This window comes from Centropristis striata, chromosome 21 (genome assembly GCF_030273125.1).
Source record: "Centropristis striata isolate RG_2023a ecotype Rhode Island chromosome 21, C.striata_1.0, whole genome shotgun sequence".
In the NCBI taxonomy this organism is placed as follows: Eukaryota; Metazoa; Chordata; class Actinopteri; order Perciformes; family Serranidae; genus Centropristis; species Centropristis striata.
In genome coordinates, this window is record NC_081537.1 from 31,031,849 (window position 1) to 31,047,669 (window position 15,821).

A 15,821-nucleotide genomic window follows, 5' to 3' on the forward strand; every position below is an offset into this window, starting at 1 on the left:
GAGAACAACCAAGAACCAGTCTTGCAGCCTTGTTTATAGGACTGTTGGATGCAGCAGACCAACAACTGAATAGTAATCAAGATGACATAAAACCAATGAACAAACTACTTGATGAAACAACTGTGGGTTGAGAAACAGAGCACATTTACGCGTTATGGCAACAGCTCCACCCATTTTGGCAACAACTCTGTTGATCAGGCCGTGACAATGTGCAATCAAGCCAGAGCCCAAGGAGCTTCACAGTTTTTACTTGCTGTATTGCAGGGGTGTCAAACTCTGGCCCGCGGGCCAAATTTGGCCCGTAGTGTAATTTTATTTGGCCTGCGAGGCAATACCAAACTATTATCTTATTATTGTACTATAAAAGCTGACCCGCCGGTATTATACGGCACATTTACCGCTAAAACTACAAATCCCACAATGCCCTGCTGTTGTTTTGGCGCGTCAATCAGGACAGGACCCAGAAACGCTCCTCTGTGACAGTCGTCATAGCAACCTCAAGCTAGAGCTGTCTCCCAGCTACCCCTTCCCAAAAATGGCGAAAAGAAAGGCAGAATTTATTAACCTGTTGAAAAAGTTTATTTTGATATTTAAATCAGAAGGATGCAAATAGAAAAGAGGCGTACGATTTTTATTTATTTTTTATTTAATAAATTAATGACATTGATGTGTTTTTTATTTGAAATTTGATTTTGCATGTCTGCACTATTTAGTTATATATTGTATGTTTATAAGCGTTGCTGGTTCCATATTTAATGTTAAAGCAAAACATGTTTGGTATATATTAAAAGGTTTATTTGTTCAATGTTAGCCCGCGATTTTATTCAAGTTTTAAATTTTGGCCCATTGTGTATTTGAGTTTGACTCCCCTGCTGTATTGTTTGACCATCGATTTGTAAATAAATTTTAGGATTTTTAAGTAATTTATATTAAAGTCATGGGACATGTAAATACAACTGGTGATGCTTTGCGTTCAAACATACCGGTGGCAGCAGAACGACGGCCCCAGGATGAACAAACAAACTGGCCCCGAACATGGTGAGGTGCTGTGTGAGACAGTGTGCGGCGTGGAGCGTGCTGCCCTCCAGTGGCTGCAGACCCTCACTGCTCCAACGCCTCTCCTCCACACTGTAGTACTGGCACAGAGAGCTGAACACACACACCGACACATGGACAGAACCGCCGTCCACCAGAGACGAGGTCAGGTTGACAGACAGAGGCTTGTCTGTCCCGTCCAAACTGTTGTGGAAGAAAAATCAGTCATGTAAAGCACTTCTTTATTCAGCTAAAAGAGCAATCAGACAGAGCGCAGAAAAGAGCCGTGACTCACAGTGGAGACAGGAAGATGGTTTCCTCTGTGGAGGTGGTTGGAGCAGAGAGAGTGAGAGCCCACTCTCTCACTAGGGAATCCTGGGATGCATTAGTTCCTGGCACTGTGGAGCCCACTTCTATCTTGACATGTCCCAGACTCACTGGAGTAGCTCCTAGATATGCATAATGCATTTGGAAAACAGCCTTTCTAATTTATAATTCATTCAAAAACTCACAGATATACAGTAAAACGAATGAATAATTATGTAGGCATTGCATCGACATTGAAGATAGTTCACTCACATTGCTAAACAGAGGACTTTGACATTATAAAAATTGATCCAAACACATGACATTTCAGGATGTCTAATTTCTAGAACTGTAAAAGTCATGAAAATATATTTATACTATAATGTAAAGTCTGGCGGTCCATACCTTGTTCAAGACTGAGTTAAGTCGGGCAGCCCTCTCATAACATTTAACTTAATATAAACTCAAAAGACAGTTTTAGTCCTAATGAATATACATTTATGTGAAAATGTCTGACATTTGCAGCCCTCCAGTGGAAGCTAATTCCTACAGCGATCAGCTCTTTTACTCTACACACTAAAACTAAAAATTGCTCCATCAATATTATATAACATTATATAAAAGTGTTACAGTAATGAGTCCTGAAACCTGGAAATTAGTGTTTTATTTTGTGTTCTGGTCTTGTTACTTCCTGTTTTATTTTGAAATAGTAACTCTCCTCTCGTTTCAGGTCACCTGCCCTTCCCCATGTGTCATCTGTCTGATTGTCTCCCCTAATTACCGATTGTGTTCACCTGGTGCTCCCTTCCCTCCATGTGTTCCAATAGCCTGTGTTCACCTGGTGCTCCCTTCCCTCCATGTGTTCCAATAGTCTGTGTTCATCTGGTGCTCCCTTCCCTCCATGTGTTCCTATAGTCTGTGTTCACCTGGTGCTCCCTTCCCTCCATGTGTTCCAATAGTCTGTGTTTCCTTGTCTTGGTCCAGTGTGTTTGACCCGTCACCATACCAGCCACTTATCTCCTTCTTGCCACAGACACGTGTTGTCTTGTTTTTCACCCTTTTGGATTCCTCGCAAGAGTGATTTTTCTTTGTAATTTATTAGTTAAGCGCAGTTCTTAGTTTCATAGTTTTTTGAGTCAGCCGTTTTGTTTTTCCTGCTTTTGGAGTGATTTTGTGTTCTTTATTATTTTCCCCCCTTTAGTCCTGTACCAGTTTCTCATATTGTTTTAGTAGAATCTTTTATTTTTTCCGACCATGTTTTGTTCCTCCCTTTTGGAGCGCCTTTTGTTGTTATTATTTAATAGTTTTCCCCTCGAGAGTTAAGTTAGTTTTCCCCTTTATCTTAGATTAGGATTTATATATGTAGTTTTTAGTGTAGATAGATTCAGTGTTTATCCTCCTTTGGAGCGACCTTTCTGTGTTTAGTTTTTACGCAGAGTCAGGTGTTTCATAGCCCTTTTCTTTCACTCTGTGAGGACTTACCCTGCTGCATTCTTTGAATAAAGAAACTTTTAACTTCACCTGCTCTGCATCTGAGTCCTGACATGAGCCCAGCCTGACAAGTTAGCATTTTAGCACTTCTGGTTCCTTTGTCTTAAAGTCAATGGGATGTTGGTTAGATGTCTGAAATAATGCCACCCCACCTCTTAAGTATGTTACATTTACATGTCTTCAAAGAGGAGGCTGCTAGCAAATGGCTAAACGAGACTACAGTGGTTATTTCTATAATTATCAGCTTAATGGTGGTGATAATGGAGTCATACAACTGTTGTGAGTCTGTTCATAGCCAAATGTTAGCACATGTCATCCCTGCAACAATCCATGACAGTGTGAAATCAATGGGACAGTAGTTGTTCAAATACCCAACCAGCTAACCAAACTGTTATGTTTAGGTCTAAGAACCTGTTGATCTCCTGCAACTGGTAGGGGTGCTAATTTAGGAAACACTCCAGTGGTTAGACGGTTGGAACAACAACCTACATAGTTGTATTATATTGTATATAGGGTTTTTTTCTTGCTGGCACCAAGATGCTCCACAGAGAGACACAGGAAGTCTTTCTACCTGTGAGCATCAATCTCTACAACTCCTCCTTCAAAATATCAGACACTCCAAACCAGGTCCAATAGCTTCCAATCTTGTTTGTGCAATAAAATAGGACAATTCCCTCACATGCATACTGCACTTTAAACAACCAGTGTCTCTGCTCTGTACAGTCTCCCATAAACACAACTATCTTATCAGGTTTTAGATTTATATGTTGCTCGCACTGATTTTCTTTCTTTTTTATTTATTTACAGTTTCTTGGATTTTCAGTTTAAGGTTAATTGGTTTTTAATTTACTGTCACTGGTTTTATGTAACTGTTATTTATACCCCCATGTATATAGTGTTAAAGTTTTTTTTTCTTTTGATGTGACCATATAGTGTTCAAATGTTTTTCTCTTCTCTTGCCATTTCTGTCTGATTTGTCATTTGGGAGCTGCTGTGACGAACACAATTTCCTTGCGGGGATTAATAAAGTATTTCTATTCTATTCTATTTTTTGTTGTTGGAGGAGCCCAAAAATGGAGCTAAAAGAAGAGTGTGTAGGTTGTCAGAGTTGTTTGAAAGATGGTAAAATCACAAAGACATTCTACATATAGGTGCATTAAATTGATCAAATTTAGCTTTGTACCCATCAGAAGTAAGTACATTGGTACATGATTAGAAGAAAAAGGAAGTAAAAAGTAATTAAGGCAAATTGTTCATTGTTTCAAAGTGCAAAGATTTAACATATGCAGGAAAAAGAGGATAAAAAAGATGAATAATCTACTGTACCTGGGTCCAGGCTGAAGTTGAAGGATAGATATAAACCTGCATTATCATCCAGTCCATCCACAGCTTTAACTGTAAGGTTCAACCTTCCTTCAGTGGGGAGCATCAGAGTAAGACATGTCCCATTCCCAGCTTCACCTGTCCTTCCATTTCCACCATCGTCCTGTCCTACAGCATATTTGTTTGGCAGGGTAACTCTTATAGCTTGTTCAGGGTCCAGATCCAGGATGGGTATGGGTTGGCCCTGAGGTGTGGTGAGCTCCATGGCAACCAGAGCGGTGGAAATGGGAGGGTCGGCTGTAGTCAGCAATGGGTTGGATCCCAACTCTGCATCCAAACCAAACATGACCTGCACCACCTCAGACTTGTGACTCTTCAGGTGAGCAGTAAGGGAGGTGGGGATATGAAACTGACATGGACGAGAACTATTTGATTCACCAGCTGACTGAGATGGGACAGTCTGGTCTTGGTCAGACTGGTGAGTGCAGAGGAGGTTAGAGGGGTCTCCCTGGAAGCCCACTGTGTTGATATAATTGGTGGAGAGCGAAAGTGGCGCCTGGCCATGAACACGGGAATGCATCAGGGAGCGCATTAGGGCCCCTGTGTGACCTATGGCTGACAGGGCGATGGTGGAAGCTGACTGCAGGGTGCTGGAGTAGGCTGGATGAAAACTGGAAGCATTGATGAACTCAGACACAGCAGCCAGGGTGCTACCTAGAAACAACAAAATAACACTAAATATTCACCAATTCTGTAGAATTCGCCATCAAATCACAATTCTGTTTCATGCAGATGGTGGTTGACAGGCACCTATGATGTTCAGGATGTTCCTTCCTGTTTCCACAGTTGGCAAAACCCCAGGACTGATCTGTTCCTCCATCACATGGATCATCTTCCCCACAGCTTCCAGGACCTTCTTCTGGCACTCCTCACAAACCAATTCACCTGGAACAGCCTTGAGAAAAACAGGGAAAAAAGATGTTCTTAGAGAATTTCTTTTCTTTTCTGTCTCTTTGTCTGTCTGTGTTTGCATGTAGGCACTAATATGAGTGTTCTCATGAGTTAAAAATCTCTCTGTGTTTGAGATCCTACAGCTGTCTCATATGAAGTATTTTTAATGTTACTGAACATGTGTTCATTAGATTTCTGGGCTGAGAATGATGGGGAAACCAGCCTCTGGGCCCGGAAATTGAAGCCAATATGGAAGTGGATTAAACCTGCATTACTTCTAATGGCCACAAGGGAGCGAATCCACTAGTTGTTAAAAGTTGTCCAATTGTATGGAAGTCTATGAGAAAATGATCCTACTTCTCACTTGATTTATCACCTCAGTAAACATTATCCTAATGAGTTTATGGTCTTAATCGTTAGTTTCAGGTTTTTCTCAAGACATACATTCATTCATTATCCCTAACTGCTTATCCGAGCTCAGGTCATGGGGGGCTGGAGCCAATCCCAGCTGCCAGACTATCGCAGGGCTTCCTTAATAGAGCGTGAAGTTAATTCAGTATCAAACAGAAGGGGGTTGGAATGCTTTAGGGGATGGCTACCTTATGATGGACAAGTTGCTAACATGTTTATCAGGATAGAACATTGCAAACCAAGCTAGCAGGCTAGTGCTAGTGTTAACTAGCGATTTAGCGTTTGCTATGCTAAAAGTGCCAGCCACAGCTGTATCTAGATGTTTACCCTTATCTATTTCAAGTCAATGCCTTAACTTAACCATGTCATGAGAGATTCACAAATCTAGGGTAACCATCTAGCCACAACCCTATGTAGCTTCCCCAGCTGGGGTCACCCCTATGTTCCCCGGGTCCTATGTTCCCCACTCAGGGGACATAGGACCCTTTTTTAGATAAAAGGTCCTATGTTCCCCGTTTATCCCAAAAAGGATCCTATGTTCCCCTTTAGCAATACATACCGGGGAGCATAGGAGCAATCTATCAATCTTTACGGTAGACTCTCAGCATGGCCAGCAGGCCTACCGTCACATGGCCCACCTTAGCTCAAGCAGCCCAAAACTTAAATGTGTACAGCAGCTACTTTCTGGTTACTTTGCAGTTCATATTTTTGGCTTTTTAAATAAGGTTAGGGTTAGGCCTATTTCCCATAGAATTTGGCAGTAATGCTGGAGAAAGTAACAGACCAGGGAACATAGGACCCTTTTTGGGAAAAGCAGGGAAAAAGGGTCCTATGTTCCCCAGTCTCATACAAAGAGGGGAACATAGGACCCGGGGAACATAGACACGGGGAACATAGACACAGGGAACATAGACACGCCCCCCCCCCCCCCAGCTCCACCCTCCAAATATGGTCACTTCTGGCTAAAGACAAACGAGACTTCAAACTTGTAGTAGACAAACTTCTTTAAAAACATTCTATGGAGCAAACAAATTAGGCAGTTACAGTAGACAGAGATAATGCTGAGCTGATCTGATCAACATTCAGCAAGGAGGACACAGGGAGAGAGGCCAGGGCGCGGGTCACATTTTCACGGATCTCCCTCCGTTTCATGAGCTCCATGGCAGTCCGCCCAGACTCCATCTGAGGACAAGTGGGTAAAACTCATTTGTCAATAGTCACATCTTCTATGTTCATAATCTTCTGTCATTCTGTTATATTAAATCATAATCAGTTTGTCAATGTATGCATTGGAAAAGAGATATGATGCTGTCACTCTACCTGATTGAGCTGGCTGGTGAGCGCAATAGAATAAGGGATGATCTCTTGAGGGTTGCCATGTTGGACTAAAGCCCACAGTTCTGTCTGGCTCTTGTTTCTGAGCCATTGACTGGCAATTTCTCCCCTTGCAGGAGTTTCAACTGTCAACATTCTGGACAAAGGAGAAGTGACAGTTCATTAAAACATGACTGAAATATAAAGTATAGTTAGTTGCTGATGTGGTGCTCTGGCTGCATTTAACCCTGGTAGGCTACCTGTCCAGAGCAATGACCTTTGCCCCCAGCTGATCTTCTACCAGCAGTGTAACTGTGATAACTGAAGTGTTTCTTATTTGCTCAGGATTTCCCATTGGAACCAGGCTGCCATATGTTGAACAAGTACCCCTAGAGAGAGAAATGAAGACATGAGAGATAAACAGCTGAAGTTTGACAGGAAGTAAATCCATCCTTCTCTATGGGATTTTTAACATTTAGGTAAGAAGTACACTTCATTGTTTAATTCAGTGGTTCCCAAACTTTTTCTGCTGGGCCCCACTTTTGTAAATAAAAAACTGTCAAGCCCCCTTCATCCCTCTGCAGAGCAAAACGACTGTGTCGTATTTTGTCTTTAAGGTGCTCCTCTATGTCTTTTGCCATGTTATAAATGTGCCTCGTGATAGTATTGTCTGACAGCGGAATAGCCTTTAGTTTGCTGGCTGTTGCTTCATCATAGTTGAAACCATACCAATAGCGGAAGGTAGTATTAATTCCTCTGCTATTTTGTGTGGCTTTTTACACTGAGCAACTCTGTATGCTACTTTGTAGGAGGCAAGTTGAGCATTTGCAGGCACAGAAGCTGCTTTAGCAAAGCAACTCTGTTGTGCACGACAGATGACCAGTTTTTTTCTGAAGAAATAAATGGCCTTGTCTTTGTGTTCAGGATGTGAACTCTCCAAGTGGCGCCGTAACTGGTTTGGCTTCATACTGTCAGAAACTAATATTTTGAGACACACAAAACACTGCGGCCTCTCTTCATTTCCCATCGTTGTCCTGGTGAAGTCGAGGGCGACATATGCCTCATCATATTTTCTTGTCTTTGTTTTAATAGTTGTGACATTTGGTGTGGATTCATTTCCTGCTTTACGTTTACCTGGCTGTACTTACACAAACTTTCTCATAATTTGCTAGCTGGCAGTGAAGAAGAAAAATCCATAATTTATATTAAGCCTCACCGCGACCCCCCGTCATGACTCTAGGGGCGTGCCCCCCAGTTTGAAAACCACTGGTTTAATTAAAGCTGTAAAATGAAGCCTGTATTCACCTGTAAAGAGTGAGCAAAGGGCACACTGTTCCAATGGGCTGACATAGTGCTACCTGGAAGGTATAGATCAGCTGAGAGACCCTGTTTTCAGCATCTCGCCACCCTGCCAAAAGACAACAGATTGTAAAAAGCAATTAGATTGCCTAAAAAGCATTTACTTGCAGGACGGTTGCTGCTTTTTCAGCCACAGTTTTACCTGAGCAGTTGTAGGTGACCACTGTCTCCAACAGGTGTATATCTGACTCTGGACTGAGATCACAAAGGCCTCCATGTGGTGGACTGTTAAGTAGTATTATTAGGCTGGCACTGCCCCACTGCCCTCTGCCAGGCTGGGACACATTGAGAGTGAAGGTATAACTTTGCCCTGGCTGCAGGACACCTGAACGTACCACCAAGTTCAGAGAATGTCTCCCTGTAGAGGTGGCAGCCTCGTTAAGGTCAAAATACATGCCAGTTTGATCCTCAGCGCTCCATTTATACTGTGAAAAAGCACACATAAATCATAATAATACTGCATGTCTTATTGTCTGTAAATATTTGTACATTTCTTAATTGCAAATAATAAGCCATTGTTCATTTATCTGCCTAATTAAACAGTGCTTAGATTGAAAATGGATTAAACTGCCCAATCACAAATTAATTCTCTAAGTAGATAAACAGCCAAATTAAACAGATAATAACAGCAGAGACTGCAGCTGAGAGAACACAGTGCATTTAGTAAGATCATGCAGTACAATTTTTGTCTCATGCTGACCATTATTTCACAGTATATTTCCATCAAAACAGATTCAAGTTATTTTACTGATTAAAAAAGTGACTTGACATAGGGCTGGGCGATAGGGACCAAAAGTCATATGTTTATATATGCGATATTTTTGGGCTGAATATCAATATACGATATATATCCCGATATTTTTCTCGCAAAATGAGAGCAAAGGTTCAGTCAAAGCCAAATATGACATGTCACAAGTAGTTTTATTGAAACCGTTTATCTAAGTGAACATAAATAGTGTATAACAACAGGAGTACGCTTTTAAAACCAAAGCTCCATAAAGTGCAGATTTAAATTTTAAAAAATCTTAAATAAAAATATCCTATGAAATAAAATAGGCCAATCTTTTTCTGAAATAAACATATTTATATGAGAAAAGAATAACGAACATTACAAAAGAACTATATATGACAAAACCCTAGTAAGGGCAGCATTTATATTTAAAGAAAGAAAAAAATTTAACTATATCGATAATAATAATAATACATCAAATTTTTACAGCGCTTTTAAAGGCACTCAAAGTCGCTTTACATGACAGGAAATTAGACACACAAACACAAAATACAGAAGAAAAAAAACAACTAGACAGAGATGAGAGATTATGAGATTAGGTATTGTAATATATACCTATATGTGATATGGTCTAATTCTATATAACTTTTAAAAATATATTGATATATTTTTTATATTGATATATCGCCCAGCCCTAGCTTGACATGTAAACTGCAAAACAGTATCTTAATCATTACCTGAGCCTGGTCGTCACACTGTCCACATTGTCCTGAAAGGATGATGGGGGTGGTGTTACTGATGCGGTGAGGGGAGGACGGGACGGAGCAGGACACACAGTCCACAGTCACAGGAAGCACAGGAGCTTCACTCACAGTTACCTTAAAATAAGAGACAAAGGTTTGTGTGATACGTGTTTGACTAAATTCATTGGTGTGTTGATGCTTAGTTCTTTCATTATTGCCAACATCTACAATAAAATATATAGATTTGCAAGAGATACTCAACATGGCTTTTATCAACTGAACTGCAAATGCAAGAAGAGTGAGATTATGGGCATTACTCACAGTCTGGTTTGCAGAGGCAGGTCTCCTCCCTTCTTTGTGTACAGTAAGCATGAAAACATAGACTGTGTCTGGGTGCAGCTCAGTGCTGAGTACAATCATTCTACTGCTGTTAGTCCCCTTGGGCTGCTTTGCAAAATGAGACTCTGTGGAGTTCTGAAAATAAAAACACCCAGGTGTTAGTGCCACCAACATAGATATCAAATGGGGAGATGACCATGTATCAAAGGTTTTTTCCTTATCCAACTCATGATACTAACAATTCATATTATTTCACTACACTATAGGGTATTTCACACTGGGTTTAACCCTAGGCTAAAGGCTGATGTTAGCCTTAGACGGGAGCTTGTCTATGTTCCCTGGGTCTTATGTTCCCCTCTCTGTATGAGACTGGGGAACATAGGACCCTTTCTTAGATAAAAGGTCCTATGTTCCCAGGATCTTTTTTTCTAAGAAAGGGTCCTGTGTTCCCTGCCCGGGGAACATAGGACCCGCTAGTTCGATTATTTGGTCGGCACCAGGCAGTAAAATTGTTACATTGTAGCATACAGACTGTGTGTGGTCCGCGTTCACACATGCAAACAAACCACATTGGTCTGAATGACGTTTCGTCATTTTCCAGTGGAAAAAAGCGGTAATTTGAACTTTCACAATGGAGCGACACGTTCGCTGGTCTTTGCTTTTTATATCGTCAACATTACCCATTTCTGAATAGGCTATGGCTTGTTTGGAAGCTTTAATTAAATTCTACTTTAAGCTTGGTTTGAGACATGATGAGATTCTACAGTTATTGAACAATTGTTATCAGTATGCTACTCTGAGAAGAATTTTTAAATGTATGGGGTTGTACCTAATGAAACATGTATATTACAGATTAAATCAATTTCATACCAGTGTTTTCCCCTACATCCATTCAGCAGCCGCACAACACATGTGTTGGTAGGTCACACACGATTTGTGCTGCTGCTGAATGAATGTAGGGGAATATCCACGCAGCACGCAAATTAAGCATTGATGCATTTCGAATAGTTCGTTTAGACCTGAGTTGGTCCAGGTTTGCGTTCTCACCAGAGGGACCGCACCAGAGGTTGGCATTTGGTGCAGAATCAAGCGCACTCGAGTGCGCACTAAATCAAGCGGACTGAGACCTCAAAAAAGAGGTGGTCTCGGTCCGCTTGATTTAGTGCGCACTAGAGTGCGATTGATGCTTTCACACCGACGAAAACGTTCCGAACTAAGAGCTTTTGGTTCGAATGGACTGTTTAGTGTGCACCAACTGCTGTTGGTGTGAAATACCAAAACCCTAAGAAAAAAAGGTCCTGGGAACATAGGACCTTTTTTCTAAGAAAGGGTCCTATGTCCCAGGGAACATAGGAATGACCCCCCTTGGACTAAGCAAGTGTCCACACAGGCATAATTCTGGGACATTCCAAAGTGGGCTAACCCCAACTTCAGCCTTGGGCTTGCTGGCCCTGCTCCAGAGCATGGTTAGTCTTGAGTTTACGGGATTAACCTTTAAAAGTGACTAAACATAGGACTAAAAGTTGCCACTGTGAAAAGTAAGCAAGTTAGTACAAAAGTAAACAATCTAACTCTTTAACTCTGGTCTTAGGATAACCCTGGGTTAACAAATTGTGTACGAAAAGGGACTAAGCTATCACAGCGTCAAGTCTTATGCTGCAGTATGCAGCGTCAAAAAGTTGCTTTACATAAAGAGGCCTTTACCACTGTCATGAAGGTCCAGTGGTACTGCAGTGTGTCCTCCACTCCTGGCTCTACATCAGGGTCTTCAGACTCAGATCCATCCAGGATGAGGTCACTGAGGCTGGGCCACAGTCTGTGTGATCCTCCCTTAATGACAGCTACCAGTGGGGAGTGAACCACTGTAACACTGGTTTTTCGTTGAACAAGTAATGGAGTCCCTTGGAGCGAAGCAGTAAATACCAGGCAATACTGTCCTATATCAAGAGTTTGCTTCGGCAGTAAGAGCAAAGGGGAAGCTGCATCTACCTGATTTCTAAGAATTACTTTGTTACCAGATAAGTCTAAATTAGTACAATCCGATTCGTTGAGTATCTCCCATAGGTATGTAGCTTTGTAAGCAGAGCAGTTAAAGTCCACACTTGCTTCAAAGAAACTTGGTCTCGACCTGAAGATTGTAGACTGGCTCTGAACCAGAGAAGCTTGAGGGCTAGAACACTGGGGCTCCTCCACCTTAATGTGCAGCTGTGTGGATACATGGCTAACACTGTTGAGAACTTTGACCATAACACTGTACTTCCCAGGAAAATCATAAGTATGATTGACTGTGCTGAGGTCAGTCACAAATGCCTCAGCTGAGTCACCAAAGTCCCAGAGGTATCTGGGTTTGCTCCCTCCATTCACTTTTGCAAAAAACCTGACAGCGTGTCCAACAAATATTCTTTCTGACTGACAGACAAGGGTAACCTTCTTAACAGGCAACTGAACTGTGGCAGTATCGTTTACTGTCTTGGAGCAGATTCCATTAGTGGCGTGCACACTAACAAACAACAAACCACTTTCTGCTGAGGTAAAGACCACTTCTTGTCCCTTGAGCCAGGTGGGCTCAGACCCCACCAAGTGAAACATCCATGTGTAGTTGACTGAAAGTCCACTTTGAACTTCTGCCTTGAACCTGATTCCTTTCAGAGCCTCTAAGGTAACAGAACAACAGTTGACAAGTCGCAAACCTTGAATATGCTCAGTTACCAGAATGCTGGAAGACTCCTCAGCTTTACTAACCTGGTTCCAACCTTTCACTGTAACTCGATGTGTCCCTACTGGAAGGCTTGATGTGGTGAATTGCCCTTCAAGAATGGTCTGACTATGAATCCAGTCTTTGTTTTGAAATGTTATAGCAAAGCTTACATTGCTTCCTTTGGAAACTGTTGGAATAAAAGTGACTTGTTCTTCTGTGCATAAAGAGGACTTGGAAATGTTCAGCATCAGATCTGTGATTGCATCTTCGACTATGACACTGTGTGAAACCATCTGCCAATTAATCCTATTGGAGACATTCAAAGACACCTGATAGATGCCTGCATGTGGAAAAGTGTGCATAAAAGTCTGATTAGTAGTACTGATATGCATAGTGCCTCTAACTATCCAGTTCCAGTGAAGATCACTACCATTCCGAGAAAGCCCATGGAGTTGAATGGCATCATTTGTTGGAATGTAAAATGGATACGTCTTTCCTTCAATTTCAAAGTCCACCTCTTGGACCTCCTCCTGAACAGTAAACTCTTTGGTGACATTGCCGTGGCTGAGGACATTCTGAACTGAAACTCTAACAAGACAATGGCCAACACTTGTAAAAGTGTGGAGAAGAAAGGGTGTGTCTGTCCTCAGGGGAGAAGGATTAGATTTAATGTACCAAAGGTACTGTAGGTCCGAACCGGTTGCCACAGATACGGAGATATTCACTAATCTCCCTAATGCAACAGTGTTTGATTGTGTTGTAATGTGTACACCTGTTACACGCTGAACTGCCACTAAAGAAACAATGTTGGTGGCCTCACCCAGCTTGTTAGAAGCTTTTACCTCAACTGAAATCCCACCAGGAGTATCAGCTAACATACGAAAAAGCTCTCCATCACCTGTAATTTGTTGGTTTATTTCACTTTGTGTAGCAAGCCAGTGGTAAGTGACATTGGAGCCTTTGGTGATTTTAGTAATAAACAGCAGTTCCTCTTGGGTTGAGACGTATTTCCCGTTTATCAGGCTTTGACATTCAATCTGAAGACCTTCTATTCTTTCAAAGACTTCAATTAAAATAGCTGCTTCCTTTCTGCTCACCAAGTTCTGTGCTATAACCCTAACTTGATACACTCCTGGTTTCATAAAAGCAAATCTAAACTGATAAGTTCCCTGTTTGGTTGAGGTTATTCCATCCACAGTCCAGTAGTAGTTGGTGCTACTGATAGCACTGCTAATTGCTGTGATGAGAGTTTCTACTCCTACCACAGCATACGGCTGGCTGGTGTGAAGTGAAATGTCTGAAATAGGAAGTAAAACATTTACTTTAAGGGTCACAGAATCGCGGCTTACGGCGTTAAATGCTGTGGCGGTAACCGTGAACTGACCCATCGAGGTAAAGACGTGTGACACATTTTGCTTCTGCTCCACCGGAGATCCATCTCCAAAGTCCCACAGCAGTGACACATTGGTGCCGGTGCAACTGGCAACCCAAAATGATGCTATTGTGTTGACTGTGACTGTGCCACTTTGACTGTCATGTGCCACCGACAGCTTGCTCACAGGCTTCTGAATGGTAACAAAAGCTTTGGCTGTTTTGTTGCTGACTTTGTTACTTGCCATTACTAATATCTCTTCAACACCTTCATATCTAAAGATAAAGCACTTCTGAGTGTTTTCTGTAGTGGCTTTGAGACTAGAGGGGCTGGTAAACCACTTCAGTTGGTAACCACTCATCTGTATGGGGGAAACTAACACCCTGAAGCAAACCTCTTCTCCTACTGCCACTACTTCCTGTGATGACTGCACTGTCATGTTGGTTAATGGCGCTTCAACGCAGATACTTGTATTAAATGATATGGATGAAACACAACTAAACACAGTCAGACTAATGTGGCAAATCCCTTGGCTTTGAAATTTGTGCATGGCTGACGACTGTCCCCTCGCTACAGTCAAAGGTGTTCCATCTCCAAACAGCCAATGGAAAGTCAGAATGGATATGTTCCCATTCACCAGAGCGGTAAACTGAACGTCTCTCCCACTCATGACACATTCTGTAGGGAGAACTCCACTAACAGCCAACATATAGACCTCGACACTAACAGAATGATGAGCTTGACTGACAGAATTAGAGACAGTTATGTGCACTGTATAGTTCCCTGGTGACTTGAATATGTGGGAGATGGAGCCATCTGTTAGGTTTCCTTGCAGGGACCCATCACCAAAGTCAAAATTCCACATGAGACTTGTTCCAGTGGCCACTGTAGCTCTGAAGTCTGTAGCAGAGCTCAGTTCACTGGATCTATTGTAGTTAACGGTTATTCCAGAGATTTTCTCCATGACTTCCACCATGAGCCAAGTAGTCAGGACTGAAAGAGTATTGTTGGCACACACTGTGACGTTATAAACTCCTGCAGATGCAAAAGTGTGGTTGACTTTACGGTTGATGCCTTCGACATCTTCAGATCCATCACCAAAGTCCCACTTGTAGACAACAGCATGGGAGGAGGGCTCTGTGGAAGCTTCCAGTAGGAGAGTCTGTTTGATGAGGGGCACGTGAAGGGAAGAGGAAATGAGGAGATGGTTTAATTGAGGGCGGACGCTTATCTTTATGGATGCATCAGTGTTGTCATATTGGTTGGAGACTTGGACATGAAGTGTGTAGTCATCTGCATAAAAAAGACATGGGAAAAAAGGTTTCACTTGAATGACTGAACTCGATTGTACTAAACACAGTTTCTAGCAGTTTCATTCTTATCACTGAATGTCACTTTATTTTTAGCTCTGATTTGGTCTGCACCGACTCCTTAGGGAGAATATCTGGCAGCTAAATGCTCCACCAAGCTAATACCTTTACCAAGGATGTCTACTGACCCTTTGAGGAAGGGTGTAGCCTATATTAATTATATTTTACTTTGATTTACATTATAAGATTGGGTGTTTGTGCTGCATTCATGTGGTGTTGGAATAATTGAAAACATTTGTTCCTGAAAAAAATCACCTGATTGATTTCCCTTGTGTATTGTTGTCATGCAAACAGTTTAAACAGTTACAAACATAATGTTTCTGCATTACAACTTAAAGCCCATGAACACATTACAGTTCCAACTCAGCAAATGGGACCA

General features: G+C 41.8%; 1 protein-coding gene across 1 annotated transcript in view; it reads right to left on the reverse strand.

The window, feature by feature from the left end:
• pkd1b (polycystic kidney disease 1b) overlaps positions 1–15,821 on the reverse strand; it is a 49,317-nt gene that overhangs the window by 26,103 nt on the left and 7,393 nt on the right. The window contains 11 exon segments of the mRNA XM_059324997.1: positions 984–1,149; positions 1,331–1,484; positions 4,159–4,869; positions 4,966–5,110; positions 6,562–6,699; positions 6,838–6,988; positions 7,092–7,220; positions 8,137–8,239; positions 8,333–8,615; positions 9,658–9,798; positions 11,707–15,365. Of these exon segments, the coding sequence (XP_059180980.1) occupies positions 984–1,149; positions 1,331–1,484; positions 4,159–4,869; positions 4,966–5,110; positions 6,562–6,699; positions 6,838–6,988; positions 7,092–7,220; positions 8,137–8,239; positions 8,333–8,615; positions 9,658–9,798; positions 11,707–15,365 (5,780 nt within the window).